This window comes from Symphodus melops, assembly GCF_947650265.1.
Source record: "Symphodus melops genome assembly, chromosome: 7".
In the NCBI taxonomy this organism is placed as follows: domain Eukaryota; kingdom Metazoa; phylum Chordata; class Actinopteri; order Labriformes; family Labridae; genus Symphodus; species Symphodus melops.
In genome coordinates this window covers 4281939-4309761 of record NC_136697.1, presented here as the reverse complement: position 1 = coordinate 4309761, position 27823 = coordinate 4281939, and the positions used below count along the sequence as shown (strand labels likewise).

Sequence of the window (27823 nt, the reverse complement as noted above, 5' to 3'; positions counted from 1 at the left end):
ATCTCTAAATGTCATTAATATAGTTTTAAAGGTGGAAATACTGAATACAGAAGTAGAGTAGCCTGGCCAATATAAGAACAAGCACTTTATTGCAAAATCAGTTATTATATTATAATTATTTATTATAAACATGTTCGAAAACAGTTTACAGTGACTTTAAAGTTGTGTTTTCTAGAAAAAAATATTTATTTTTTGCAAAAAAATAAAAATAAAATCAAGAGTTGGATGGGAGAGTATGGAGAAAAAGGATAATTGAGTTTAATATTTAACGAGGACGATGCAGGAGAGGCTGCACCTTGCAGAAAAACTCCGAAGAAGAAGTAAACAGACTCCGGTGCAGCAGGTGGCAGCATTCAGCCTCTCTCCTCTGATGTCAGCAAATAAAGTCCAAGAAAAAGTAAGTCCACTACCCCACAAACGAAAACGTTGTTGATAACTACTTAACTCTGTGTCGTTTGCTGTTTAGATACTTTAAACTCAACAGAGTTCATCAGAAGTTAAAACAGGAGACTGCGGACTTCCGGTGGGAGAGCTTGAATAAAGTGAAGGCTGCGCGAGAAGGTGAGTTAACGCCTTTATCCTCGTGCCCATCCTTTTTAAAAATATATTTTTATTGACAAGTTCACCTGGCCATATAAACTTAAAGTTATGTACTTAATGTGATTGATAGTTTTAGTAGAGCTGATCCCCCCATCATAACTCCTCATAGAGCATTTATCAGGGACCAGAGCACGGTTTGCATACTGACTTCTGAACATGCACCACATGTCTTCTCTACCAAACCTGCAGAGTGCACCTTTAAAGTCTGCAGCATGTGCTCCAAGCCTTTCTTGACTAAATCACTGTAATCCCAAACATTTGCTCCTTCTAAGTGTTTGCATGCTGCTCCTGGCTCTCTGTTGATGTGAGCTGTTTGTTCCTGTCTGACATGAATCATAATAATAATAATGGCAGTAAATGTTTAGGGATCTGGAAGTACATGTAAGAACTGTCAGTTTCAAAGGTTTTGTTAAATATTATTCAGATCCTAAATTCAGGGCCATGCACATTTACTGTGTGAGTACTTTAAACACGCAGCTGTGTGTCTGTCTCTCCCGTCCAGTCATGCTTCTGGTGGATCCAGGTCTCTACATCGGCTCTGCGGCTGACCTGAACGATAGTCAGGGATTGACTGACGCAGCGGTCACTCACATCCTGTCGGTGGACTCTGTGGACTCTGCCCTTTCACTTCCTGCTGAGGCCTTCTGCAAGAAGTGGGTCAATGTTCTGGATGAAAAGACCTCGGACCTCCTGAGTCACATGGATGACTGCTTCCTTTTCATCCAGCAGGCGGTGGATGGAGGTGGGGCTGCACTTGTTCACTGGTGAGCACCAGAATCTACTCGGCTGTCTTCTTCCAGCTGTGATTGCTGATGTGATTTCTTTAAGAGTACTGACGACAAAAAAGCAACTAGTTGAAAAATGCTCCTTTTTTATTTTCTGCTGCTGATTCAAAATAAAAAGAAGCAACAAAAGAATGGATGTTATTTTTCTGAACACTGATTCAGGATCAAATGAGCTCAATAAATGAATCAGAAGAACTCCTTCACCGGCCTTATTGTCTCAACATCGTTTAGAGATAAACTGATTACGTCTGGCCCTGAACGCTTGCAGTCACTGACTGCATGATGTAAACAAATGATGGATTGTTTCTGTGTTTGTCAGTCAGGCTGCTCGGAGTCGGAGTGCTGCCATCATTACTGCCTATCTAATGAAGCGCTACCATCTTGGCTTCAGTGAGGCGTACCACCGACTGAAGACTGTCAAACAGGATGTAGAGTGAGTTCACTTCCTCTTCACTACTGTATGTTTGTCGAGTGTACATAAAAAAAGGAAAGTTTCCTTTAAATATCAGTGGTCATATTGAAGAGTAAAGAAAATATGTTTGTACTTGCTTTGGTCCCGTTTTAGAACCAAAAACTCCCCTTGACACCAATCGTTGACCTTAGATTAATGTAGTAAACTACATTAGACCATGTACAGAAATGTTGTTGCACTGGATTTGGACCAACACTTTGTATCAGCATGTATAAGAGTTCAGCTGCTGGACAGGAAATAAGAACAGCTGTTTGTCTTTCAGGGTGAACAGCGGCTTTGAGCAGCAGTTATGTCTGTATGAAGACATGCACTGTGAAGTGGACACCTCCAGCCCGCTTTACAAACAGTACAGACTGAGCAAGCTGTCGGAGAAATACTCTGGTAACAAAACACACACACACACACACACACACACACACACACACACACACACACACACACGCACACACAGGACAACTTATTTAATTGCATTGCAATATTTCTTTATTTACAAATTATGCAATATCATGTCCATCCTTATACACACTGTGCATGACAGTGTTCATACTGTTAACACAGACTTACATCTTTAAGTTACTGGCATTTCAACTGTTCCTTTTTGATGCATATTTTTACTCGCTCTTCAGGTGATGAATATCTTTTTTTACTAGCTCTTGGTTATTGTTTTAATGCATATTGTTTTATGTGATTTTCTTCTGCCATCCTGCTTTGCTGCTGTAACACAGTACATTTCTCCGCTTGCGAGATGAATAAAGGATTATCTTATCTAACTGATCATTATTCTGTTGTTGACTTCGTGTGTGTGTGTGTGTGTGTGTGTGTGTGTGTGTGTGTGTGCAGAGTTGCAGTACGTTCCCAAAGAGCTTTTCGCCGTTGACCCCACCACCTCCAGCTCCTCTGAAGTGTCTTACCGTTGTAGGAAGTGCAGGTATATCACTTCATCAGCTCCTCACTAACGTTACCTCCAGTCACTTTAAAAAGCAGCTCCAGCTGTCTGCAGCCTGAACCACAACAATCAATACTGTGGAGTTGTAGCTGCAGTGCTAGTAATAAAGGTGAATGTATGTGACTGCTCGGTCTAATACTCAACATGAAGCAGCTGTGATGATGAGACGGGGAAGACTCATTCTGTTAGTTAAAGCTGAGCAGCTCTGAGCTTCACTTTGAGATTTCTAATATTGATCATAAAGGTGCTGATCAGGTGCTAATCATTTCTGCACACAGTCAATAAATGTCCTTTTCCAATCTGTCTCATCCAGTTGTACTTTAGAGACGACGAAGCTGCTTTATCTTATCAAGTGCACATAAAACACTCGTTAGAAGTCACTAGTGCATTTTCACATATTTTCACATGTATTAATGGGACCAGTATGGGACCAGTATGGGACCAGTATGGGAGTGTATCATGATGTTGACTTTGTTCATTACACATCAGTCACTCTATAACTGCAGCCATGAATCCACTGATGTGTAAAAGACATAAGAGCACTCTGCCACTTTTAAAAGTCTAAATGTGTTGATGCAAAAGTTTCAGCTCAAAGATTTTAAAGTTTCAGTGAAAACTGTTTCCCAGGTTTGAGAAGCTCATTTACAGGGCTACTGGGTTTTTTCCGATGACATGGTAAAACGTCACACACTTATAAGAACAAGTTCTGGGGAGTCCATTTGGATCAAAAGTAGATTTTTTATGTTGTGATCTGCATCGTGACAAAGACACTGAAAGAGCATCAAACTGCTGTTTTCTAATTCTTCTTTAACATGAGCTGTGTTTGTTTGTTTTCCTGAGTCCATTCAAACCAGTAGAGGAAACATAATCCAGCTCTGTGCTCATCTTCTCCCCTGCAGACGTGCTCTGTTTCGTAGCTCCAGTATTCTCAGTCATCCTGTAGGAGGAGGAGCGCAAGCCTTTGGTCACAAGAACGTCCGTAACGTCACGGGTAATGATCCGCACACGCACTCAGTCAATCCATCATTTACACCGGGATGTAAACAGAGCCACATCATAACTGTCGTCTTTAAAGGCAGGGTGGGTCATCTTCTCCAGATACACTTTTTAAGATTGTGGTTGAAATTGTCTTTAGGTCCTGACAGGAATGAATAACTCATGTTAATAACTCAAACTCTTTCATCTGTAGCAGTTTGTAAACACCTAAAAACTTCAACCAATGTCTGCACTCGACCACGTTTTATAAACCAATCAAGCCTCTCGACTCAATGCAAGCATGAGCTGAAATCTGCTTCTGGACCAATGGCACTAGTGCATGTCAGTGAGGGGGCGGGGCTTGTGAGGGACCGCAGGGGGGAGGGGGTGAAGACGGAGAATGGAGAGGATGCTACTTTCAAAATCATGCTAGTTTTTTTTTTTTTTTTTTTAAATGACCGCCCTGCCTTTAAGAAAGGAGCAGATCTTGACTGTCTTTCATGATCAGAGAGTCTGTGAATCACAAAGAGACGAGACGGACAAGCCGAAGGACATCAGGGCAATCATTTACCATGAAACTGTCTCCATTACATCAGAGCCAATGTCTCCAGAACTGATGCCGCTGAATACGTTTGGTTTTTATATACTGAACGGTAAAAAGACGAGCGGACATGACTGATGAGTTCACTCCACTCATCAAACTGTGACGCTTCACATTCACAACACCTTCTCTGAAGTTCTCCGTCCATTTGTTCTTCTTTACAGTCAAACCCATTACTGGTGAAATACTGCCACCTAGTGGTGTGCTTGAGTCGCTGGTCACTCACGATGTCTAGTATGAGTAAGCACGTTGTTTAAAATATCAATGAGTGAACAGGAGCAGTTAAAGGAGTGCTCAGTAAGACACGAGGCATGCTGCTCTGTAAACAGGAAAGATGTTTGAAGTCTTCATGACAGCATGTTTAAATCAAACTCCCACATCAACACGCTGTGTGTGTGAAAGAGTGGCGTGTACATTCTCAGGTGAATATCGACGAGGAGAAAGAAATTCATCTAAAAGAGTCCTTAAATCACATCCATGTCCCTCCCTCCTGAGACGCACGCAGAGACGCGAGGAAACGAAGCAGAGGGGAGAGGAACGAGACTTTCCTCTACAGCGTCACGTTTGTGATGATGACATCAGCTGTTCATGTCTGCACAAACACACTCTGTGTTGTTTCTAATCAAACACACACAGTGACAGTGTTCAGTCTCTTTATGACCGATAACACCTGAACACGACCTTCCACCTGCTGATAAACACTTAGTCGCTAAAAGCTTTAATATTAAAACATTTCATCCTGATTAGCTTTGATTTGATGGTGAACTTTGACGAACACTGAAGATGTCTCAGGATTGTTGACAGTTTTTTTATTAGGATCTAAATTCCAGCGAAACAGGATGGAAGACATTTTCGAACCTTGAGACGGATGTGACGTGTTTCTGACGATCCAGTCGTTTAGGATCTTTTGGTTTGAACTCTATAAATTAACAGACTTTTTGTTTGATGGCTCAAATGAAGAGTAAACGTCGGGAGTGATCGGCCTTCACTCTTACATCCCTGTTATGTTTTAATATGTCAAACTGTTTTTAATCCCAGCACAGACTCTTTACAGGCGTTTACAGTTTTCTGTTAACGTCCGTCTTTCCTCCCTTATAATAAAAACTGCTCATGTTGCTGAGTTTGAAGGCTCATCCGCTGCAGCGTCCAATCACTGAGTTTGGATAAGGAGGCGTGTCTGGAAAGATGCTCTCGTTCCTCGATCATTCCTCCTCCGAGTTATTTTATGACTTCTAGTTGAATCGAGGATGGAGGAGAGAGGAAATAATCAGAATCGTGTTTTACATATACAAGGAATTGGTTTGGATGTATTGGTGCGAAAACCTCGACTTAAAACGACTGTCCGCGGCGCCATCTCGATGAACCTCTACGAGAGATGAGAAGTAGCCATAGACACCTTGTCAACATCAACAACAACAAAGCACTATGAGGAGAACAATGAAAACATGTGAATGTCTTCAGTCATAATGACTGTGAAAGTTTTCTTGTCCAGGAAACGTGGAGTGTACGTCTTACTTCATTGAACCGGTGCAGTGGATGGAAAAGGCTTTGCTTGGAGTGATGGATGGACAGGTATGACATCAACCACACGCTCACTTCTTTCAACCAAGTTCACCTTTCAGTTCACTGATATGAAACTGTTCCTGTGGTTCTCCCTCCTCTCTGACATGTTTGTTTCGTCTGTGTGTGTCTGTAACGTTTTGGGTTTGATTCACTCTGAATGTGTATTTTTTTTCTTTTTGTAGCTCCTGTGTCCTAAGTGTAGCTCGAAGCTGGGCTCGTTCAGCTGGTGTGGAGATCAGTGTTCGTGTGGTCGCTGGGTCACTCCCGCCTTTCAGCTGCACCGTAACAGAGTGGACGAGATTCGACAGCTGAACGTACCGACGTAACACGACTAACGCAGAGACGCATTATTCACAGGACCAACAGGCGGGTTTGTGTGTCCATCAGAGAGAACCTGCTTACTTTCCATCCATAATAAATCATTTGTTTTGCATTGATTGAACTTCTCTTGAATGATTGTGAACATAGATAAGATTTTAGATTTTAATGGCCCATGACTGACAGGGGCTCTAAATAATATTGGAATATGAATTATTTGTGCTCTTAATAATTCATAAATATAGGCTATCACTGTGGCGTATATACTATAACACATTCATAATGTTCTTGTAACAATAACTGTTTAATTGTATTTTCTTGGGTTTTTCATTGTGTGGGAGGAAGGCAGCTGATCGTACAGATTAATATCACGTTATAAACGACCACACTGTAAAAAAACAACGACAAAGTGACCAGGAGATCAGGGACCAAGAAGACGAAACGGAGGACAGCAGCTGCACAGATCAATGATGTATCTGTTGGAATTCAGCTGGCTTGTTATAGATAGTTAACATCAGTCACAGTTATATTCTCTGTAAACCAGCGATCATCTCAGGAGGTAGAAGGTGACCCTAAAAACCTTTATTTAACACAAACACGACTGCAGGTAGACTTTCTGTCAGGGACTTACAGTCTTCAAATCCACAAATTGTACAGCAGAATATTTTTGTGTCCATGATTTGTTTAAGGATAGTGTTACCAGACTTTCTCACATCAAAGTTGTTCTAACTTACCCATAACTCCATATCTCTTTTCAAATTGGAAAATCTCCTAAAACACAATCTGACATCTGTTGTGTTTATACCTCAAATACCTGCCACGATCACTCCAGGGGAAATGTATCGCATTAATAAAACAGATGAATCCTACTGTCATCTGGACTTCAGCTTCCTGTAAGCTGATACCAGAAAGGGTTAAAGGAACCACAGGAGGAAAGCAAAGGAGCTGCAGTATGGAGGATGTGAGTCACAGGAAAACCCTCAACCATGTGGATCTGTGCTTTCTCTGTCTGGCCCTTTGATGGTCAGGCCAGGCTTTTATTTCAAGTGTTCAAATGAGATCTATTGCTCAGATAAGTCTTTACAGGAAAGTGGATTTTCTTGATTAAAGTATTGGTCGTTACTCACAGAAAGAAATAAGGTTTTTTGGCTTGAAATTGTGGCACAACTTCAATGTACAACCCAGTGTGTTCAGACAGAGCAGCTTTCCTGGAATAGGTTGTTTCTCTTTACTGATCTGATGTCCAACACTGGTCGTGCTAAGAAATGGCCAACAAAACAGTTTTCCACTGTTTATAAAAAAAAAAAGATCCTCAGTAAAAGTTTTCTCACATTTTTTTATGTTTTTCTATCTGTAAAAGTAGCATGAGCCGCTTGCCAGTACTTAAACTGTGCTCATTTCCCTGAGCGTCTGAGACACAGAGTAACAAACCAGATGTTGAAATCTAATGTCTGGACACATTGGCCTCCAGGGGTAATATGTCAAGCTCAGTTAAACAGTCACTTTGCAACTGTGGAACCTTTTTGGATCAGAAGTCAGACGTCTTCAAGAACTTATGCTAAGTCTGATTTCTCTCTGCAGAAAAGTTCTGCCTGAAAATGTGCTATTGTTATCATCGCGTTCATTATTTTTATACTTTTAGACCGTTTTCATTTTATATGGACCAAAGCAGTCTGAAGACAGCTGATCTGACTACATTGATTTTACACATGCACTCCTTAAAAAGTATAAAAGAAAATGTTTACCCACCTCACAGCGGGAGACTATTCCTGCCTAGGAGTGTGTGTGTGTGTGTGTGTGTGTGTGTGTGTGTGTGTGTGTGTGTGTGTGTGTGTGTGTGTGTGTGTGTGTGTGTGTGTGTGTGTGTGTGTGTGTTTATTTCAATACTTTGTGTAGTTCAACACATTCCCAACATCAATGAAAAAATATTCTTTCATGTGCATGGACATTGCACTCGTCACACATGTACAGTCTGTGGTCTGCAGCCTGCAGTACAGTGACAGCACCTTAATATTTCCTGCTTTCTACAGCTCGACTTGAAAACATTTAAAAGTCAATTTTAGTATTTGCTTGCATTCAAAAATGCAGGTCACTTCAAACATTTCAGGAATTTGTGCAAATGTAAAAGCACCAAAAGAACAAATAAGACATAATGAAAAAGACTCGGTGGTAAGTTTTTATTACTTTCTGTCAGTCACACAGACGCTGTGACCCTTTTATTATGAAGGCTGACCAGCATCTGGCTACGCTTTGTTGTTTCATGGGATCCTTCTGATACTTCAAACCAAGTCAAATTCCTTGTATGTGTAAATGCACTTCGCAATAAAATACAAAACTATTTCTGAATAATGTCCGCAGCCGGCCTGACATGCCACGAACAGATAAACAAAAAGAAAAACGAGAGTAACAAGCTCGTTGTCCTTTATCTTTCTGAATGTTTCATTTGAAATCATAAAAACGTGACAAGTATTAGTACTAGCAGTTTTAAAAAAAACAAGGTAGTATGACGCTTCTGCTTGTGTGCAAATGTTTTTTAAATAATTAATTTTAATTATCGATGAGGCACTCGTATCAGGTTATTGTAGCAAGCTTCTATTCCTGTTTACACTGAAACTATCAGTTTGTCCATTCTCTGTGCTAGTAAGCAAAGAAGACATCGTACATCATCTGATGTCCGTTGTCCCATCCATACAGTTTCTTATCGAGCGGGCTGTAAGCCAGTTGAGAGGTGTGCCCGTGCATGTTTGTGAACGCCAGGCTTGGTGTCGTGTGTGTTAGCGTGTGAGTATCAAAGGCATACGTCACGTTAGCATGTTGACGCTGCGTACTGTCCACTGCATAGAGCACCCCACACACGAGGAAACTGTTTCCATATCGCCCACGTCGAAGACCTGTGCGGAAGCTCCTTATTGGCTGAAGGTCTTGTGGACGGAGGTGAATAAGCAGGATTACTTCAGGGTAGAAGCCCTCAGTGTCCAGAGCTGGGTAGAGAAGCCACAGGCCCGACTCATCCACGGCAAACTCCACCTGTGATATGAAGCTCAGCTTAAGTTTGTTGTTTCACTAAACACATTAAATAACGCTAAACGCTGGTATTATCTGAGAACTCATAACTCTGAAAACTAGAAGTCACAAGTAACACGATATTACACACACACGCACACACACACACACACAGATTAACACAGGGTCAGCTCACACGTAAACACAAGGAGGGTCTAAACAGAGCAATCTGCTTTTTAGGGGAAAACAGGATGAGCAGCAGTGATGTAGCTGCCCAACAGAACTCTGACAGAAAATAAAGTTTCCCTTTTTAATGTGTTTTTTTTAAACGGAAGAAATAACTGGACATACAGCATGATCGCTGTGAGTGGCAACATCACACCGAGACAGAAACGTGCATGGTAGCCTATCAGGTCCTTAGTGTTGAGCAGGTTAAGTGATATCACAGCCAACACGTCTGAAAGTGTTGAAATACTTTGAAACGTGAAACAAGAATAGAGTTTAAGTAATCAGGTGAGAGGAGTGTTAACTGCACCTTTCAGGGTGAGACTGAACAGCTCCCAATGGGTTTAAAAAAGGAGTTCATCAAAAGTAATTCATAAATGCTTCATTCAAAACTTTAAATTGAATTGAACAAATAAGTTTGCTCTTCTGAACTATCAAGTGCTTGTCTTGTTGAAGTGTCTTTAAAGAACAAACTGAAAGTAAACTCGAGTGCCATTTTTCATCTGACAGCTCTATCTCTCTACAACCCGACAACACTTTAATATGAACCCAGCAATCAGAGAGTGAATATGAAGACTATAAAGTGCTTTATAAAGACAGGGTCTTACTTCTGTTTGTGTCCTGTGAGCCTGCTCCTCCAGCAGAGCATCGTGGAGCGTGGTCCAGGCAGCCACATATCTGTGTCTCAGGTCGTATCTGATGACGTCTCTGCTGAAGGCTCGGTTGTAGTAGAAAGCTCCATTATATACGACATGGCCTGTTCCTGTGTAACTGTAGGGCAGCTTGTACGTGTTACTCGCTTGACCTAAGCAAGAAGGACACACAATACGAGTGCAGGTTAAATAAAGTGTTTTCTTCTCATCCGCCATTTTTAGAGAATATCTTTTTGGATATATTTTGCCAGCCCTCAGTCGAACACGATAACTTTCTCAAATTATCTTCTTTTGATTATCAATTGTATCCCCGTTGAAATTCCAGTGTTGCAGCAGTAAAAGACATAGAACAACATGCATATGAGGCTGAAGGATCTGCTCGTCATGGAGAGGGAGAGAGGAGACAGACACTGAATGATCCGAGTCTCTAATTAAAACTAAACTTTCCAGAAAGAGAGCACTTGGACATGAATCAGCATGATAAGTTTGAGTTCATGTCTCACCTGTTCACAAAGAGGGAGGAGATTATAACCTACTGTAGGCAGGAAATTGGAGAAATTAAAATGTTTCGGCTTAATTTTAAGCTGTTTGCTCGTGTTTTTGGATTATTAATCAATCAATCAAACCTTATTTGTATAGAACTGTTCATACAAAGCCAATAAAAGAATCTTAAAATCAATTCTAAAACACAGAGGTTGCCAATGTAGAGATTTTAAATCGGTGTTTCTGGTCTTCGTCTGAATTTCGCAGGAGCTGCAACTGAGAAATATTCTTTTACCAGACCAGACCAGAGAGGCTACCACTGAATGCTTTTTTCAAAAGTGTCTCTGTGTCACAAACCTGCCAGAGAATGGATTCAGCAGACTCTGCTTTGTGCAGTGTTTTATGATCAGGAAGATCGAATGTCCTGTCAGGAGTCCCAGCCAAACGCTTTATACGCAGACATACGAGAACTCAAGGAAAGACATGGAGGCTTCAAGGCTCCCGTCTCAGGTGAGGTACCTGCCCCTGCTCCAACTTCAGCCTCTGTTTCCTCAGTGTCTCAGACAGTAACTGTTTCCTCCTCAGCTCGTCTGGAGAAGCGCTGACAGCTGCCGGGCTTTCATTGTTTAATGTGAGCTGCTAAAATATGAGAAAGGTGCTCGAGCTTCAGGCAGCTACATTCTCTCTGGATAGATCCAGAGTCTTCTTCTCTTGCTGGGGTTTTTTAGACAAGTCTCTTCACCACTGCATAGACTAAATGACATAACCATCGAAATCAGGTACCCACCTCACACTTACAAACCCCGATTTCAATAAATTTGGGACATTGTGTGAAAGACCCCTGACACACCCCTTTACCATCACAGATGCTGGTTTTGAGCTGATAACAGTCTGGATGGTCCTTTTCCTCTTTGGCCCGGAGGACACGACGTCCATGATTTCCAAAATCAATTTGAGATGTGAACTCGTCAGTCCACAGCACACTTTTACACTTTGCATCAGTCCGTCTCATGTGAGCTCGACCAGAGAAACCCGTGGCGTTTCTGGGTGTTGTTGATATAAGGCTTTCACTTTGCATGGTACAGGTTTAAATTGCACGTGTGGATGTAGCGACGAACGGTATTACCTGACGATGGTTTTCCAAAGGTTTCAAAGCCCACGTGGTATTACCTTTTTACCTTTACAGAATGATGTCGGTTTTTAATGCAGTGCCGCCTGAGGGATCGAAGGTCACGGGCGCTCACTGTTGATTTTACGGTCTTACGAGCAGAGATTTCTCCACATGCTCTGAATCTTTTTGATGATATTATGGACTATGGATGATTGCAATTGTGCGTTGAGAAACGTTCTTAAACTGTTGGACTATTTGCTCACGCAGTTGTTCACAAATTGCTGATGGGAAGTAACTTTTAGATTACTTGTCAGACTATCACACAGAGGTTTTTTTTTTTACTCTCTCCATTTCTTTCCAAAAATCTTAATTCCCGAGGTTGATTAGTTTTTAGAGTTTTTAAATAGACTATGTGTTAAAAGCTGAATGTGTGACTTTTGATCCAGTAGATGTCACCCTTAAGCACCAGCATGAAACCAAAACAACTTGAGCTACATTGTTGTGTCAGCAGGCTAATGTTAGCGCTCTTTAGTTAGCTCGTAGCTTCACATTGCATTTCACAGAGAATGACCATTAGTATTTAAAGAAAGTGCTATATAAATAAAATATATTATTATTATTATTCTAACAACACATGCACACAAACAACTCCTGTACCTGATTTGAAGGTGTCCATGTCTCTGAACTCAAACAGGTTGTTGTCATAGAAACCGTTGGTAAGGTAGATGACGTTGCCATGGCCACGAGCGTCTTTCATCCAGGCTCCTTCACTGAGTCCATAAGAGTTCTGCTGGTTCGGTTCAGAAATGTTGGCGACTGTGTCTTTACATACAGCTATAAAAAACACACATGAAAGGTCAAACAGTGAACAGAATCTCTGTTTCTGCATTTTAAGACATTTACAGGTTAAAAAAAGGTCCCAGATAAATAACGGCATGCAGCTCTACCAGGCTTTTTTGTGGTCTTGGGTTGGTCAGCAGGGCTCTCCGTCCAGCTGAGCTGACTTTTTGGTCCTCGCTTAGACTCAGCCTTGGATAGCTCATTTATTGGTGAGACTGAGGGTGAGCTGGTGGACTGTATAGAAGTTGTACTTTGTTGGGATATAGTTTTGACTTCGGTTGATGATGGTTTGGAAGTTGGTGGTGGTACAGTAGGGTGGAAGATCGACGGTTTGATGGTGATGGGAGGTGGTTCGGTTTGAATCGTGGTTTGTTGGATGGTAGGTAAGAGATTTGTTGGTTGCTGGGTAGTTTCAGATTGTCTCCTGCTTACAGTGTTAGAATGTCCTCGTCTCTTGGAGGACGCAGTCCTTGGACCTGGGAGCTGGTCTGAGATCAGAAAGTCCACTTTAGCATTTGCAGTACGAGTAGCTGAAAATAAGAAAAGAGAGGAAACATTTAAGTTAAAACAGTTTAACCACTTAACTGTTGGCCACTGTTTTACAGAGGATGTTGAATGAGATGAACCTAATAAACTACATGTGGTTCTCCACAGGAGAACATATCCATTAGCTCAAAGTGACTGTAGAGAACAAGCCTCCTTACTGATCTTCAGTGAGGATAAAGATAGAAGTCACTGTTTCTAGACGACCTTCAAAAGGCGCAGGTCAAACATTTAATATCAACAAAGTCCCATGTGACCTGCAATGAAACATGATGTAGCTTATACAGAACTTCAGTCAGAAATACTCTCATCATAGATTTAACCATTTATTGCACTTCTGGTTTGTAGAGGGGTTTTGGCTGTATTGGTTCTGATCTTGGCTCTCAGCAGTATCAGTCCAGTATGCCACAGATTTAGCAGAGAGCACAAACATTAAATTCACCCCATGGGGACATGCAGAACAGAACCTGAATGTGCATGCAATGAAACTGACGTTTGCAAACATAACACGCAAACAATTCATCCTAGAATATATAATGTGCCGACAGAAGCTGGTGGAGCTTGGGGGTGGTGGAGGGAGAGTTTCACAGCAGTGTTAAGTAACAGAGTGGTTTAAATAGACCGCCGTGATAATGACAATAATGATAATGGTTGGCGCTGGCGGTTCACTGATCAGCTGATGGCTGCTTGCGGGTAGGACTAACGTGTCATCATGAGAAATGTCACGCATGGGGCGCAGGCACATCTGTGTGCTGCACGGCCTCTCGCTGCCCTGTGCTGCCATACTGCCCTCCCAACCTGATGGGGAGGCATTGATCACTACTGCCTCAGAGGGGCCCAGACCCCCGACCTTTCTAGTCCTGTAGTGGTAAACAGCACAGAGATGGTGAGCTCAAAGGATTACCAGGTCCTTGGGTAACTACAGTACCAGGGTGTCTCAGCGTGGGTGCAGGTCCCTTAAGGCTTCAGCCAAGTCTTGTTTGTCCACATTCCACACTCCAAGGCTTGCTGTGCTGCTGGCCCAAACAACTCTCCTGCAACTACCGGGAGAAAGAAAACCTCCCTCTGGCCAGGCTCTGGGGACCTGACCTGGCAGCAAATCAGGGTTCTTATTGGCCTGCAACGCTCACTGGTCATAAGTCAAGCACATTGAGCAACATGTCCCAAGATGAGGGGTGCGATAGATGGGTTTACAGAATGTATCCGGCCAAGTCCAGCTCTTACATCGCGGTAAGCAGAGGAACCATGATGGAATAGTAAACGAATGTAACATGGTGGACATTGTCTCTAGTCACTCTCTTAAAGTTCCCTCAGCTCCCATTGCGAGTGCAAACACTTCCCCCTGCAGTAAAAATAAACCCTAAACCAGGCTCTTCTTAAAATGAACTTACTGTAAAGTTAAAGTGACCTGTCTAACTGCACAGCTAGAAACAGCCAGTCCGTCAGGAGGCAGTAAGAGTAGCAGCTAAAACAGCTCAGTGACTCATCACAGCCCTCAGTCTGAACCGGAGCTCCAATCACACATTTACAAGGCTCCAAATGAAAACCATGTAGCTTTAGCTCAACCTGCAATCATAGACACATGCACTGCGTCATGATGTTAACTACTCAACCTGCGTGTGCACAAGACAGATAACATCCAGTGTTAAAGGACACATTAAAAATCCACTTTGACAGGGTTTTTAAACATGAGAGTTTATCGACCCACAACGTTTGAAATGAATCCATCCAGTCAGGAAGAATAAAACACAACATTAATTGTGGAGAGATTCAACCACACTGTACTTGTTACAATGTTTCCAGTATCACACTTCAAAGCCTATTGTAATTCACACCAAAACTACACTCCTGAAAATGTTGTCTTTGTCCTGGTCTGTTAGGCCGGGGACCTTGATGGGCCTTAATGTCTTTCTTTGCTTTTTTCCCTCTCAATTAAATTTGCTCAATAAATTAGCACAAATCTAAGAAGTTAATCTGTAAAAAATGTGAAGTTGTTCTCTAACTCCTGAATGAATGTGAAAGTTTACAGCATCGATCTGGTCGCAGTCGAGTGCCGAGTGACTGATACTGCAGCATCATAGTCTCCCTCAAAGTAAGAAAGAGAAGACACACAGACTGACAGTGGAGATGGTAATGAATCTGTTGATACTGATGAGTTTCTGTTACGGGTTGTAAAAACTGATCCCACAAAATGAAACCCACAATAAGCTGCTCTCTGGAGAACTTCAGCATGTTGTTTTCACTTACTGCCCGGTCTTTTCTCTGTCTTATCTTCCTCCTCCTCTTTGTAGCTCTCCTCCCCCGCCTGGTAGAAGGTAAAACCTCTGATGACCATGCTGCTCTTGTCTTTGATTGGCTGCTTTGGCTCGACCTTGGCTTTGTTTGGCTTAATCCTGGTTGGCTGTTGTTGTTCAGAACCATCCTGCTGATGGTTCTTCTCAAGCTGACCTTGAGTACTCTTCTGAACCTAGACAAGATAAATAAACATGTTGTTACAGAGTTGCATTTTATTCTTTGAAACAATAGATGATAACAAACTGTCTTCTACTTAAATATTATTCACATGTTTTTTTAAACTTTGTACCTGCTTGTTGACAAAGGAAGCCGCTCCAATGTTCTGTCCTGCACGCACCAAATCATTCATATTGTTTTTTCTTTGCTGAGCTTTCTTCTCTTTCTTCTCTTCATTTTCCTTCACACTTTCTTTCTCCCTTGCCGTCTCGGTAAAATTTGAGGAAGCAGCCTACAGTGCGTAGACAAGAAAAAAAAATGTCTACACCAGTCGCTATCGATAATTATCACAATAAATGTTCAATCATTATTTCTTTTAAATGTCGGTGACAAACTCTGTCCTGCAACAGAGGAACAAAGGCTGATACGAGAGCTTGCTGCTGGGCGTTAACAGAGACAGCTTTGAGACGTTAACGGGGGATTTTCATTTATGGTGGTGTTGCCTGTTTTAGCCTCAAAAGTCTTCTGGTGTAATTATAGATCTATTATATTTATTGATTATAGATTAAATCGATCAAATATGTATTATATTTATATTACGAAATATTATATTATATATCCAGATAATAAATTATAAAGCAATAATTATTGTTACCGACAGGCCTACTTGTGGGTACCCAACACTTTGAGACTTCATATCTTTGGTGTCAGTCTCGATCTTGACTTGTTCTACCAACGTGACAGAAATCAAAAAAGTGTTGTACTTCTAACTGATGCTTGTCACTAAAATATACTGCTAGAATGAATTTCCATGAATTTGCTGAGTTTGGTAAACTCTGAATAAAAGTCTAAAAGAACTCATCCTGAGGTTGAGTAACTGTGACCGTGTCTGGGTAAAGCATCTGACGGAGGCAGAGTTATATTTGGTTTGGAGCCAGCTGTCTGTTATAACAACAGATTTTACTGTGAGTGGATGTTTGACGTTCACGAGTCAAGGTGGCGTGCTCTCCATGCCTCACACAGATGAACCCAAAGTGGAAAGAATTTGTGGGTTGAACCTTTTCACCTGCATGAACTGTGTTCACTGATTACATTTGTTTCTGTTGTATTATTATCTGAAAAGATAACCCACAGTCTGCTCCGTAATGTCTTCATTAAGTGTAGACATCAGAGACAGCTAGAAACATACAAAGTGCTTAATTTGGCATCATGCGTTTTTGATCTCCACTTTAGTGTCTTTTAAAGACAACAGAGACAATGTCCACTTCAGATGAATTAATGACAGCAGTCATGGTGTTGTGCAAATACATTTACTGCCATATAAATGTCCCATGTAAGATGACACTGTTAGAGCCCAGATCTTATCACAATCACCATTACTATGACACGTATGGGTATTCAGCAGCACGTGCTTTAGACTTTAAAAATGTTTTTTGTATGAAGGACTAACACGTTTTTATCAACCTTTTTATTCAACATTTTCCAAAAGATATTTCTGTGCATGTGTACACGTCCTACTGTATATGTGTGAGCGCCTGACCTTGTCCATGTTGTCCAGCTTGGTCAGCAGCTTGGTGGTAACAGAGCGGAGCTTCAACAAGTCTGGTCCATACAGAGAGTCCTCCAGCAGGTCTATTAGAGTCACCAGCTAAACAAAACAAGTACAGACAGAAGACGTGAAACATCCCCGGACAGAACTTCAACAAATAGGTTTCAATTCTTTACAACATGAGAAATCATTTGTCAATTAAATAAAAGTCAAATATCTACTTTTCACCTTTTTTACTTGGGAATGTGTTTGTGTGTTTTTACCTTAATGTTCTCATTGCTGGCCTCAAGTCGTTTTTTCAACCTGTACTCCCTTTCACAGGGGTTCAAATACAAAGGTGGGACCATGCACACGCACGTCTTACAGTCTGTTCCCTTGGTAACGGTTTCCACAGAGTAGAAAGCCTGCGGCGGGGATTCAAGGTCACTGTCATGGATATGGCTGCAGTCCGAGTGTTTGGTTGGTCGAATAACACAGCGGCACACACAGTCGGACCCTGATGACACAGCTTTGACTTTGTCATAATCATCCAGCAACTGGAGAGAAAGAGGGACAAAGCTTTTGGTTTTCCTATCAGCATCTTTAAACGTATAACTTATTGTTAGAAGACATTTTTTTCACCTGATGGGGTGGATAAGTGATCTAGATAATTCACCTGTGTAAATAAGAGTATGCTCTCGTGCTGCTCTTTTCGTAAAGTGTCACGAGATACTGTGTGTTATGATTTGGTGCTATACAAATAAACACTGGGTGATTGATTGATTATTTAAACATGTGGTATATAATAAATAATACAGTTGAACAGCGACATTGAAAAGTGTGTGTCGCTCCAGGAGTCAGATTTATAAAAATTAATGATCCAAGAGCCACATGCAGTAAACACAATTTACAAAATAGTATCGTAATAAAAAGTACATTAGACAATTCACAAGAAGTTTACATGGGAAGCAACATGTGTCAGAACTTTGTATTTTGGAGTTTATATTTCTTTATTTCTTTTATTTTCTCTAGTGCTGCTTGTTTCCCTCTGTTAATGTTTCTTAGTTTGTCATTTGGATTTTGATGAACTTTGCGTGGACACTTTTTGTATGAAGTTTTTGTTTGTTTATTAAATGTGTTTTTTGGATCCAGCTGGTGTTTTGTTTCAGCAGCTGTCACAGCATGATTGATGCTGGACACAGGCAGCTAGTAAGCTGGACGCTAGTGTGGAAACAGGCTCTATTTGGTTTGGAGCTCAGTTTGAGGTACAGTACATTACATAAGCAACCAGCAGAAGAATGCAAACTGCTGTGGCTTCGGTCTGGATTTGATTTTCCATGTAATTAAAGCTGATCTGACAAAGTTTCAGTTTTGCATTAGGTTTAATGAAAAAGGTACAAGGATTATAGATGATCGTTTGTTTGCAGTTTTAAAGTAACACATGCCCCAAAACCACAGGATGCTTTGTTGTATATGTTTTTCAAGTGGACAGAATTTATTTATTTTTTGTCCATTATTGAAATAGCCGATATACCAAAATAAAAATTGTGGCTCAAGACTGAGAGCAAAGATGGTAAATGATAATCCTGGTGGAAAGGGCACATAAACTAATCTTATCGAGAAGCTTAACTTTTTGTGAATGTATTACTCTTCCCTTTACATGCTAATCTGTGAGGTTGTGACGTTTTATATAAAGTCGTGTATGCTTAATGCCTTTTGATTAGAGCCAAACACAATTTTAATCTCTGTTTGTGAAATGTTTGTCTGTACAGTAAACTCTGCAGACTGCTTAAATGTATGAGTGCAGTTTGACGACGGAGGAAACAGAGGCACACATTGTTCTGACCTGGTTAATGATATTCTCTTGGTTTTCCATCTCATCTTGCAGAGGTTTGGCTGTGAACTGCTTCACTTGCACGGTCGGAGCGTCTCTCCTGGGAGACTGGTCATCCTCTTGCCGCAGACTGTCCTCCACTTTGGTCGTTGCTGGTTCATCCTTGTCCGGTTTACCAAGCTCTTCTGTCTTCAGAGGGGGGTCCGCGCTTGTGTTCTCCTCTACAGCATTAAGACCGCTTGCAGCCAAGCAGAGAAACAGAAGAGAGAGTGTGCGCATCGTGTACAGTACAGGCTGAACAATGAATGAGCTCAGTGAGGAGTCTCTTCTCTGGGTTTGATCAGGTCCAACCCTTCACGGCGCCTTATGCGCATCAGCCAAAGCAAAGCCTGAAACTACGTTTCCCACCTGAACAGATTGTGAAGTATTTCTCATTCACTCATAAAGTAAAGTGCCGTAAGAGCCCCACTCTGCTTCATGATGTGACGTGTCACCGAGGAGCAGAATGTTTGTGGGGCGGGAGACTTTCACGCTGGCCCGGTCAGTGGAAAGCAAAACCAGTCAGTCAAAACACACACACACACACACACACACACACACACACACACCGTGCTTTTCTACTGAAATTCATATTCCATCTTTCCATTCATTTGCATGTTCGTGCAAGTTTAAGATGCCACTTTCTCTGCGTGTTTAGGCTCCAGGCAGTCTCTTATTTTGAGAAGTTTTAACAAACTGGTTTGTTTACAAATCCGAGATTACAAAAGCATGCTTTATTCGTGGAGAGCTCAAAACTGATGGGAACTGTCTTAAAATACACCGGCAGGCGTGGGCTATATTTATTCTGACAATGTGAATGTTTTCTTATAGGTCATCTTAAAAATGTCTCAGACCAAAAACAACCGTGTCACCGTGGATCAAAAAGCACAAAACAAACCAGTATTTATCCTTTGGTCTGGGTATCGTTGGATCATCCCTAACTGAACCAATATGAACAGTTCTTCTTCCTCTCCTTTTCAAACAAAGAAGAGAACCCTTTTACTATTTGTATCAAAAAACCATGAAACAAAACAAATGACCAGCAGAGGTCCCCACATCCCAACAAATAATCCCTTTTAAAATGTAATCGAGGGGGGGGGCACAGAGAACTGGTTTCTACAGGGACACAAACCTCCTCTGCTCTTTGATTCATGTTATATTTGGACCAAAGCACAACAACACAGATGTTTCATTTAGATCACAGAGGGCCTGTTTAAAAAGGTGGAGACAACGGTATAATATGGCCTCTTTAACACAACATTTTCACAGACTTGAATTAAAACTTAGAAGTTTATTTTATCATTTTTTCCCCTTTACAACAGGTTCTCACTTTATCACTGTTTTTTGTCATCATTTCCTGAATTTCTGTAACATTCACATTGTTACGTTTTAGTTAGGCGGACCCCAAAATGCAGAGACGGACAAAAAAAAAAAAAAGGTTTTAACAAAAGGAAATTTAATGTTCAAATGGGGAAAAAACAAAAAGAGCAGGGTTGAGCCGGTTGGCTTGATGATCCACCAGAGAAGACAGGGAAACTCAGACGAGGAGAACAAACACGAGGCACACCAGCGAAAACTTGAAACAAGAGAAAACAATCCACAACGTAAAAAAAGAAGGCACAAACATTTTTTTATCCTACAAACTATTTACTGGGCGCAAACGTGACACTACTGCCTCATTTTGTAATGATTGTTCACAAACACTGAAATGTCTCTTCTTCTTCTGACGTTTCCATCAGATAAAACAGGTGGGACCAGTCTGTGCATGTCACAGTGGTTTTAATCTGATTAAATGACGATGCATGAACACGCACGGCATAATCTGATCATGTTATTTAGCCTCCATGTAGACAGTGAAGTCTGAATGATTTCAGGCTGACTAAAGAAATCTTAAACATGTAAACAAAGCTACTCACTCATATGAAGCCAGCTGATTTCCTGTAAACGGAGGAGCAACTTGCAATCCAGGTTTATGAGAGGAGGCGGGGCAGTGAAGTGAAAGTATTCAGTCAGTAAAGGATCCATTTTAAATGGACAGAAAGTGAAGAGGGGACTAAAGAGCGGGGTGAGTGTTTATCAGAGTTTTTATACTCTTTTAACTTTTATACTTTATGTATAGTTTATAATTAAGTCGTTGTTAGATCAAACTGATTTCTCCTGTTTCCTGTGTTTTGATCTCTCAGTGAGTGTTTCTGTTTTTCCTCTCAGACTTCAGATCAGAACATGGATGTGAGTTTAGAGGAAGAGGAGGACGGAGCAGAGTCTCCTGAACCCAGCTGTCTGTCTATGAAGAGTGATCTGTCCAAAGCTGAACCTCTATGCTTCAGTAAAGAAGCTGGACCCTCAGACACAAAGTAAGTCTCCTCACTAACTCCTTGTCCCTTCAGATGTTTCCTTGTTGGGTCAGTCACCTTGTAAAGCTGTAATCTAATCTAACCTGCCCGTTCTCCTCCTACTTCTCATTACTACGTTTATTAGCAACAGAAGATGGCGCTCAGCACGGCCCCTGTTTCAAACAGTTTGTTATTGTCTCTGTTTAGTCTTTTCCAGCATCATCTGATATGATACTGTGTGCTCATACGTAAGAAGGTGTTTGAGAAAGCAGAGAGCCAAAGGAAAAGTCTGTGTGACAGGTAAAGTGTAGTAGATAGATAGATAGATAGATAGATAGATAGATAGATAGATAGATAGATAGATAGATAGATAGATAGATAGATAGATAGATAGATAGATAGATAGATAGATAGATAGATAGATAGATAGATAGATAGATAGATAGATAGATACTTTATTGATCCCGAGGGAAATTCAGGGCATCCAGTAGCAGTATACAGACAGGCAGGACACAAGACATTGGTTACAATACAAGACATTAGTTACAATACACACCCGCTGTCCCCCCTCCCCTCTGTATACAATAATCCCCCAAACAAGATTTAGCAGCCCCTATGTGACTAAGAGTAAAGGTTAAACCTGTGCAGTTAGCATTAGCATTAGACTTAAAACTTATATAGCATAATGTACCTAACCTGTGAGGAGAGAGAAACATGTGTGCTGTTTAAAAGAGACCTGTAGACAGTTAAAGAGCCTTGGAAAACAAGGGCTGACCTTCTAGAAACTAGTTACATGTGTATGTACAGAGGTCTTTGAGCTTATGCCCGAGGTGTGAGTACAGTCGTTAAACAGTCGTTTAAACAGTCAATGCAGGAGTAGTGAGCAGTGATTAGCATTAAGTGTCCAAAACAATGAGGTGAAACCAGGGGTGATGAGGGTGATTGCCATTTAAGTACAATTAGTAGTTAGGCAGATAACCACAACAATTGTGCATTTTGTGATAAAAGCATGACATTTGGTACACTTATAGCCAAAGGCATTCTGAAAATAATTGGATATGGAGCCATCTTTAATTTTCAATATGGCAGCCATGGCAGCCATTTTTCAAAATGGCCGTCTCTCATTAGTGGGATGTTACATTTTTGTAGATGCAGATTTTCAAATAAGGATATTAAAGCTGATTGGATACTTCCATCTACCTCACAGTTCAATATGAATAGTGTTTCTATTTCAAGTAATATACTGGTTGTCAAAACACAGCCAGGGCATACTGGTGACACCACTGCTGTGAAACTCAGCATGGGGTTCAGTGTGAGCTACATACACTCTGCTTTATAATGCCATGGATTCTGTCATTAGCCCCACATCCTATTAATATTGTAGTTTTCAAATAGATGTTGTTCATCTTTAGGTCTGACCTTGTCACAACCCTTGTGAGTATAGAGGGAGATTTCAGAGAAATAGTAATCACCCATTCCAAATTCTGCATCAAGAAAAGGTAACTTTTTAGCCTGAATTGATCCTTACCTGCGAAGTGAAATCTCAAGATAAGGTAGGGTGGCATTATGGGGGTGGGCACTTCACACTAGGACATTACATATATTGATGTAATAATGCCCTTTCTATCTTTTATAGTTGTGATAATGTAAAATTCCCCTCATTCTAACATTCTACATCAAGGTCATCTGTAGCTGACTAATACAAACAACTGAAAATGGCTTCAATCTTGAATTTTTCTGAATCAGGGGTGATGGGGTGCATGCAAAAGTAAGTCCATAATGATGTGCTTCATACATTTAACAAGTTTTATATTTAACATCTTACATTTAGTCATCACACATCAGAAAACAGTTAGGAAAAATAGCTGCCATAGCCGTCCATATTGAAAATTAAAAATGGCTCCATATCCAATTATTTTCAGAATGCCTCTGGCTATAAGTGTACCAGATTTCATGCTTTTATTACAAAGTGCATGACTTTGCTGAGCGCAAACGTGACACTACCAAACAAGACGGAATTATCTGGCAGAGTAGTGGAGTGCAAGCCAGGCTTTTATGGAGGAGGTGATGAGATTGAAGTCAGGTGTGCCTCGTCTGCTGCATGGAGGAGCCAGCCACACCCCCTGCCACTCACATACCTGCAGGAGGAAGAAAACCAGAAGAGGGAGGGGGAGATAAGACAACACAAAAACTACACCAGAAACAAAACAGAACTGAAACCTCACAAATGATCCACAAAGTGTGCAGCTCAGTTCTGTACTTGGACCCGAGCAGTGTTACCATCTTCACCACCCTGGTAGCGTTTAAAAAACACCGATATTTTGGTCTGCTTTTCAGGTGGTTGACGCAACATATTTTCTGACGCACCACTGATGGCAGTGAGCTCACCTATCTGTGTTTGTGTTTGTGTCTACCTTGAGCGATACAGAGAGCAGAGGAGAATTGTAAACTCGTGATCATGTAGAGACAGACGTGACATGCCATTGTGTAAATAAGATAAATAACATGAGGCTGTTTTCTTTTGTTATGTGTATCTTTAAAACATAATAAAGACATTATAAAATTGTTGGTGTTTGTGCAGCAGGTAAGCAACACATAGAGCCAGCATTGTGGTCTTCTTCTACACTCACTTGTATTGTGTTGCAATAACATAATGTGTAGCTCACAGGGTCAAACATTATCTTGGCGCCTCCTTGTGGCATAACACATGAACTACTCCTGTCACTACAACTTTGTTTAAAAAAAGGACAAGATAGACCTGTTCTATAGGAAAGAACATTTTGTTGTTATCTGGTGCTATACAGAAAAAAAATAATTATAAAAAAAGGACAACAAATGAAAATGTAACATCACTAAGGGCACACTCACACTGGGTAATCTGTAACGTGTCAAAGCAGGTTTGACCCCTAAAGTCTGTCCAAAGTTTGTTTGACTCATGTGTGTACTTAGATCCGTGGCCTTGGCCTGGCACAGATGGAAGGGATGGGATGGGAGGCATGGTACGGTTTCTCATGCACGAGCAGAAGCACGGGAACTCAACGTGAACATGAAGTATAATCCTGGAGTGTTAAATCTGTTTCTGATTAACTGACTCCAAATAATCCTCAAAGTCCTTCAAGTAGCTGTCATGTTCTCTGTGTTGTTCTCAGAAGTGCGAACGCAGACTTTATCTGACGTTTGTTCATTGTCTGCCTGTGTTGTAAACTAAGTACGCTTCAAGTTCACATAAAGTCATGCATGTGTTGTATTACCATGTTATGAAGAAGAGGTAACCGTTCTCAGGCCCAGTTAGTCCTGGATCAGTGTGAGAGCAGGCCAGCAGGAGGATGAGGAGGGGGGTTAGTCGTTGGAGAAACATGTTCTAGACTGAGTTCACCCTGATACTGCTGATCCACCACAATGTGATTCACAATGTTTCACCACGTCTAACCTGAATTCAAAGGTGGACTAACCCGAGCTCAGCTGTCTGAAGTGACAGTGAAACAGTCGATGACAAGGATCAGACTCTTTGATTCTCTGACTGTGAAGAAGCTTCACATGGTGTTCAGTCTGACTGAATCAAATGAATCCAAACAGAAGAAAGAAGGTGTTACCTGCTGTCTGTGATCATCTGACTGTTTAGATTGTGTTTGATAAATCTTCATATTTTCTATCAGTCAACCATCAGTTTAGATCTAAAGACATGTCTTCACAGGGGGAAGAAGAGGACTCATGTTAGAGAGAAGAAGATGTCCTGTTCTGTGTGTCAGGACGTCCTGAAGGATCCCGTCTCTACCAGCTGTGGACACTGGTTCTGCAGACAGTGCATCACCTCATACTGGGACCAGTCTGGTTCAGCAGGAGACTCGTCCTGTCCTCAGTGTGGAGAAAGATCCAGATCAGGAGCTGGACTGCAGACAGTCAGTCAGAGCAGCACTGAACAAAGTAAGACTGTACACCTTCTGTGATCTCCTCCTAAAACAGGACTTTTATTGGTCAATGTCAAAAGTCTAAAAGTTAAAACTCTTTTTACTTCTTTTACAAAAAACTTCTGAAAACAATAATCAGATTGTATAATTCTCTCTTTCAGTAGATAGAGGTCAGCAGGAGGTTTTAGATCAACATAAGGTCAGTCTGAGGACGAGATGTGAACATGTGACTGAAGGAAGTGATGAAACAGGAAGTAGAAACCTTCTCAACAGGATCTACACTGAGCTCCACATCACAGAGGGGCAGAGTGAAGAGGTGAACACCCAACATGAGGTGAGACAGATTGAGACAGACTTTAAAAAGAAGACCCTCCATGAGACTACAATCAAGTGCCAGGACATCTTTAAAGCCTTACCAGACCAACAGGAACCAAAGACAGGAGCTCAACCCGACCAACAGGAACCAAAGACAGGAGCTCAACCTGACCAACAGAAACCAAAGACAGGAGCTCAACCCGACCAACAGGAACCAAAGACAGGAGCTCAACCCGACCAACAGGAACCAAAGACAGAAACTCAACCCGACCAACAGGAACCAAAGACAGGAGCTCAACCCGACCAACAGGAACCAAAGACAGAAGCTCAACCCGACCAACAGGAACCAAAGACAGGAGCTCAACCCGACCAACAGGAACCAAAGACAGGAGCTCAACCCGACCAACAGGAACCAAAGACAGAAGCTCAACCCGACCAACAGGAACCAAAGACAGGAGCTCAACCCGACCAACAGAAACTCATCAGAGTGGTTCTGACAAACGGCTTCGCTGGTGTTGGAAAAACCTTCTCTGTGCAGAAGTTCACTCTGGACTGGGCAGAGGGCTCAGAGAACCAAGACGTCAGTCTGCTGATCCTGCTTTCATTCAGGGAGCTGAACTTGGTCAGAGATCAGCGCTACAGTCTTCTTGAGCTGCTCCGTGTTTTCCATCCAACATTACAGAAGGTGGCAGCAGAGACGCTCGCTGTCTGTAAACTGTTGTTCATCTTTGATGGCCTGGATGAAAGCAGACTGTCATTGGACTTCACAAACAGGGAGGTTGTGTCTGATGTCACACAGAAGTCCTCGTTAAACACACTGTTCACAAACCTCATCAAGGGGAATCTGCTCCCCTCAGCTCTCATCTGGATCACTTCTCGACCTGCAGCAGCCAATCAGATCCCTCCTTCATGTGTTGACAGGGTAACAGAAGTACGAGGCTTCACTGACGCCCAGAAGGAGGAGTACTTCAGGAGGAGGTTCAGTGATGAAGATCTGTCCAGCAGAATCATCTCACACATCCAGACATCCAGGAGCCTCCACATCATGTGTCTGATCCCGGTCTTCTGCTGGATCACTGCCACAGTTCTGGAGCACATGATGAGCACAGAGCAGAGAGGAGAGCTGCCCAAGACCCTGACTGACATGTACTCACACTTCCTGCTGGTTCAGACAAAGAGGATGAAGAACAAGTATGATGAGGGACATCAGATGAGTCCACATGAGCTGACGGAGGCCGACAGAGAAGTTCTTCTGAAGCTGGGGAGGCTGGCGTTTGAACATCTGGAGGACGGACACATCATGTTCTACCAAGAAGACCTGGAGCGGTGTGGTCTGGATGTCACAGAGGCCTCGGTGTACTCAGGAGTTTGTACTGAGATCTTCAAATCAGAGAGTGTCATCTTCCAGAAAACAGTCTACTGCTTTGTTCATCTGAGCGTTCAGGAGTTTCTGGCTGCAGTCTACATGTTCCACTGTTTCACCAACAGGAACACAACAGTACTGGAGGCTTTTCTGGGAGAAAAACATGTAGTTTCAACTCTTGACGTTCTTCTAAATAAATCAATGGAGAAATCCCTGGAAAGTAATAATGGTCACCTGGACCTGTTTGTTCGCTTCCTTCATGGACTGTCTCTGACATCAAACCAGAGACTCTTAGGAGGCCTGCTGGGTCAGACATACAACAGTTCAAAAATGATCCAGAGACTCTTAGGAGGCCTGCTGGGTCAGACAGACAACAGTTCAAAAATGATCCAGAGAGTCATCAACAACCTGAAGAAGATGAACAGTGAAGATATCTCTCCTGACAGAAGCATCAACATCTTCCACTGTCTGACAGAGATGAAGGACCTCTCAGTCCATCAGGAGATCCAAAAGTTCCTGAAGTCAGAGAAGAGATCAGAGAAGAAACTCTCTGAGATCCACTGCTCTGCTCTGGCCTACATGCTGCAGATGTCCGAGGAGGTTCTGGATGAGTTGGACCTGAAGAAGTACAAGACATCAGAGCAGGGACGACTGAGACTGATTCCAGCTGTGAGGAACTGCAGGAAGGCAAAGTAAGTCCAGATGTGATGAACATTAAAAATCAGTGTCAAGTACTAATTTACTTATTTTAATATAAACTAAACACAATCTTCACTGCTCACAAAAAAAGTGTTCCTCTGTTAATGTTCAGGAGAAAGAGTCAGTCATAGTTTTTTAGCTTTTTGTCCTGATTTCAAAAATGTCTTTGATAGTTTTTTGTGAACACATTCAGGACAGAATTCCCAAAAAAGTAACTGAGATGTCTGATAGTGTT

The 27823-nt window shown here is 41.7% G+C and overlaps 3 protein-coding genes across 3 annotated transcripts in view; 2 read left to right on the top strand and 1 right to left on the bottom strand.

Annotated features, from left to right (window-relative positions):
- Positions 1–328: 328 nt before the first annotated feature.
- Positions 329–6379, top strand: dusp12 (dual specificity phosphatase 12). The gene is made up of 9 exons (XM_079348556.1): positions 329–397; positions 485–561; positions 1103–1364; positions 1705–1818; positions 2120–2238; positions 2698–2785; positions 3703–3794; positions 5872–5951; positions 6125–6379. Exons 3-9 carry the CDS (start codon positions 1105–1107, stop codon positions 6266–6268), a joined length of 897 nt encoding a protein of 298 aa, XP_079204682.1. The 5' UTR covers positions 329–397; positions 485–561; positions 1103–1104; the 3' UTR covers positions 6269–6379.
- Positions 6380–8430: 2051 nt separating this feature from the next.
- LOC306826145 (olfactomedin-like protein 2B) lies at positions 8431–19419 on the bottom strand. The gene is made up of 9 exons (XM_079347280.1): positions 18944–19419; positions 17382–17654; positions 17110–17217; positions 15703–15861; positions 15366–15585; positions 12683–13105; positions 12393–12569; positions 10097–10293; positions 8431–9287 (listed from the first exon to the last, which is right to left on the bottom strand). The coding sequence occupies exons 1-9, from the start codon at positions 19208–19210 to the stop codon at positions 8898–8900; spliced, it is 2214 nt and encodes a 737-aa protein (XP_079203406.1). The 5' UTR covers positions 19211–19419; the 3' UTR covers positions 8431–8897.
- A 1764-nt stretch (positions 19420–21183) lies between these two features.
- LOC306826194 (protein NLRC3-like) overlaps positions 21184–27823 on the top strand; it is a 37045-nt gene continuing 30405 nt past the window's right edge. The window contains exons 1-4 of the mRNA XM_079347368.1: positions 21184–21324; positions 24998–25227; positions 25373–25638; positions 26002–27581. Coding sequence (XP_079203494.1) covers positions 21194–21324; positions 24998–25227; positions 25373–25638; positions 26002–27581 — 2207 coding nt within the window. The 5' untranslated portion in view covers positions 21184–21193. The remainder of the gene's footprint in view (positions 21325–24997; positions 25228–25372; positions 25639–26001; positions 27582–27823) is intronic.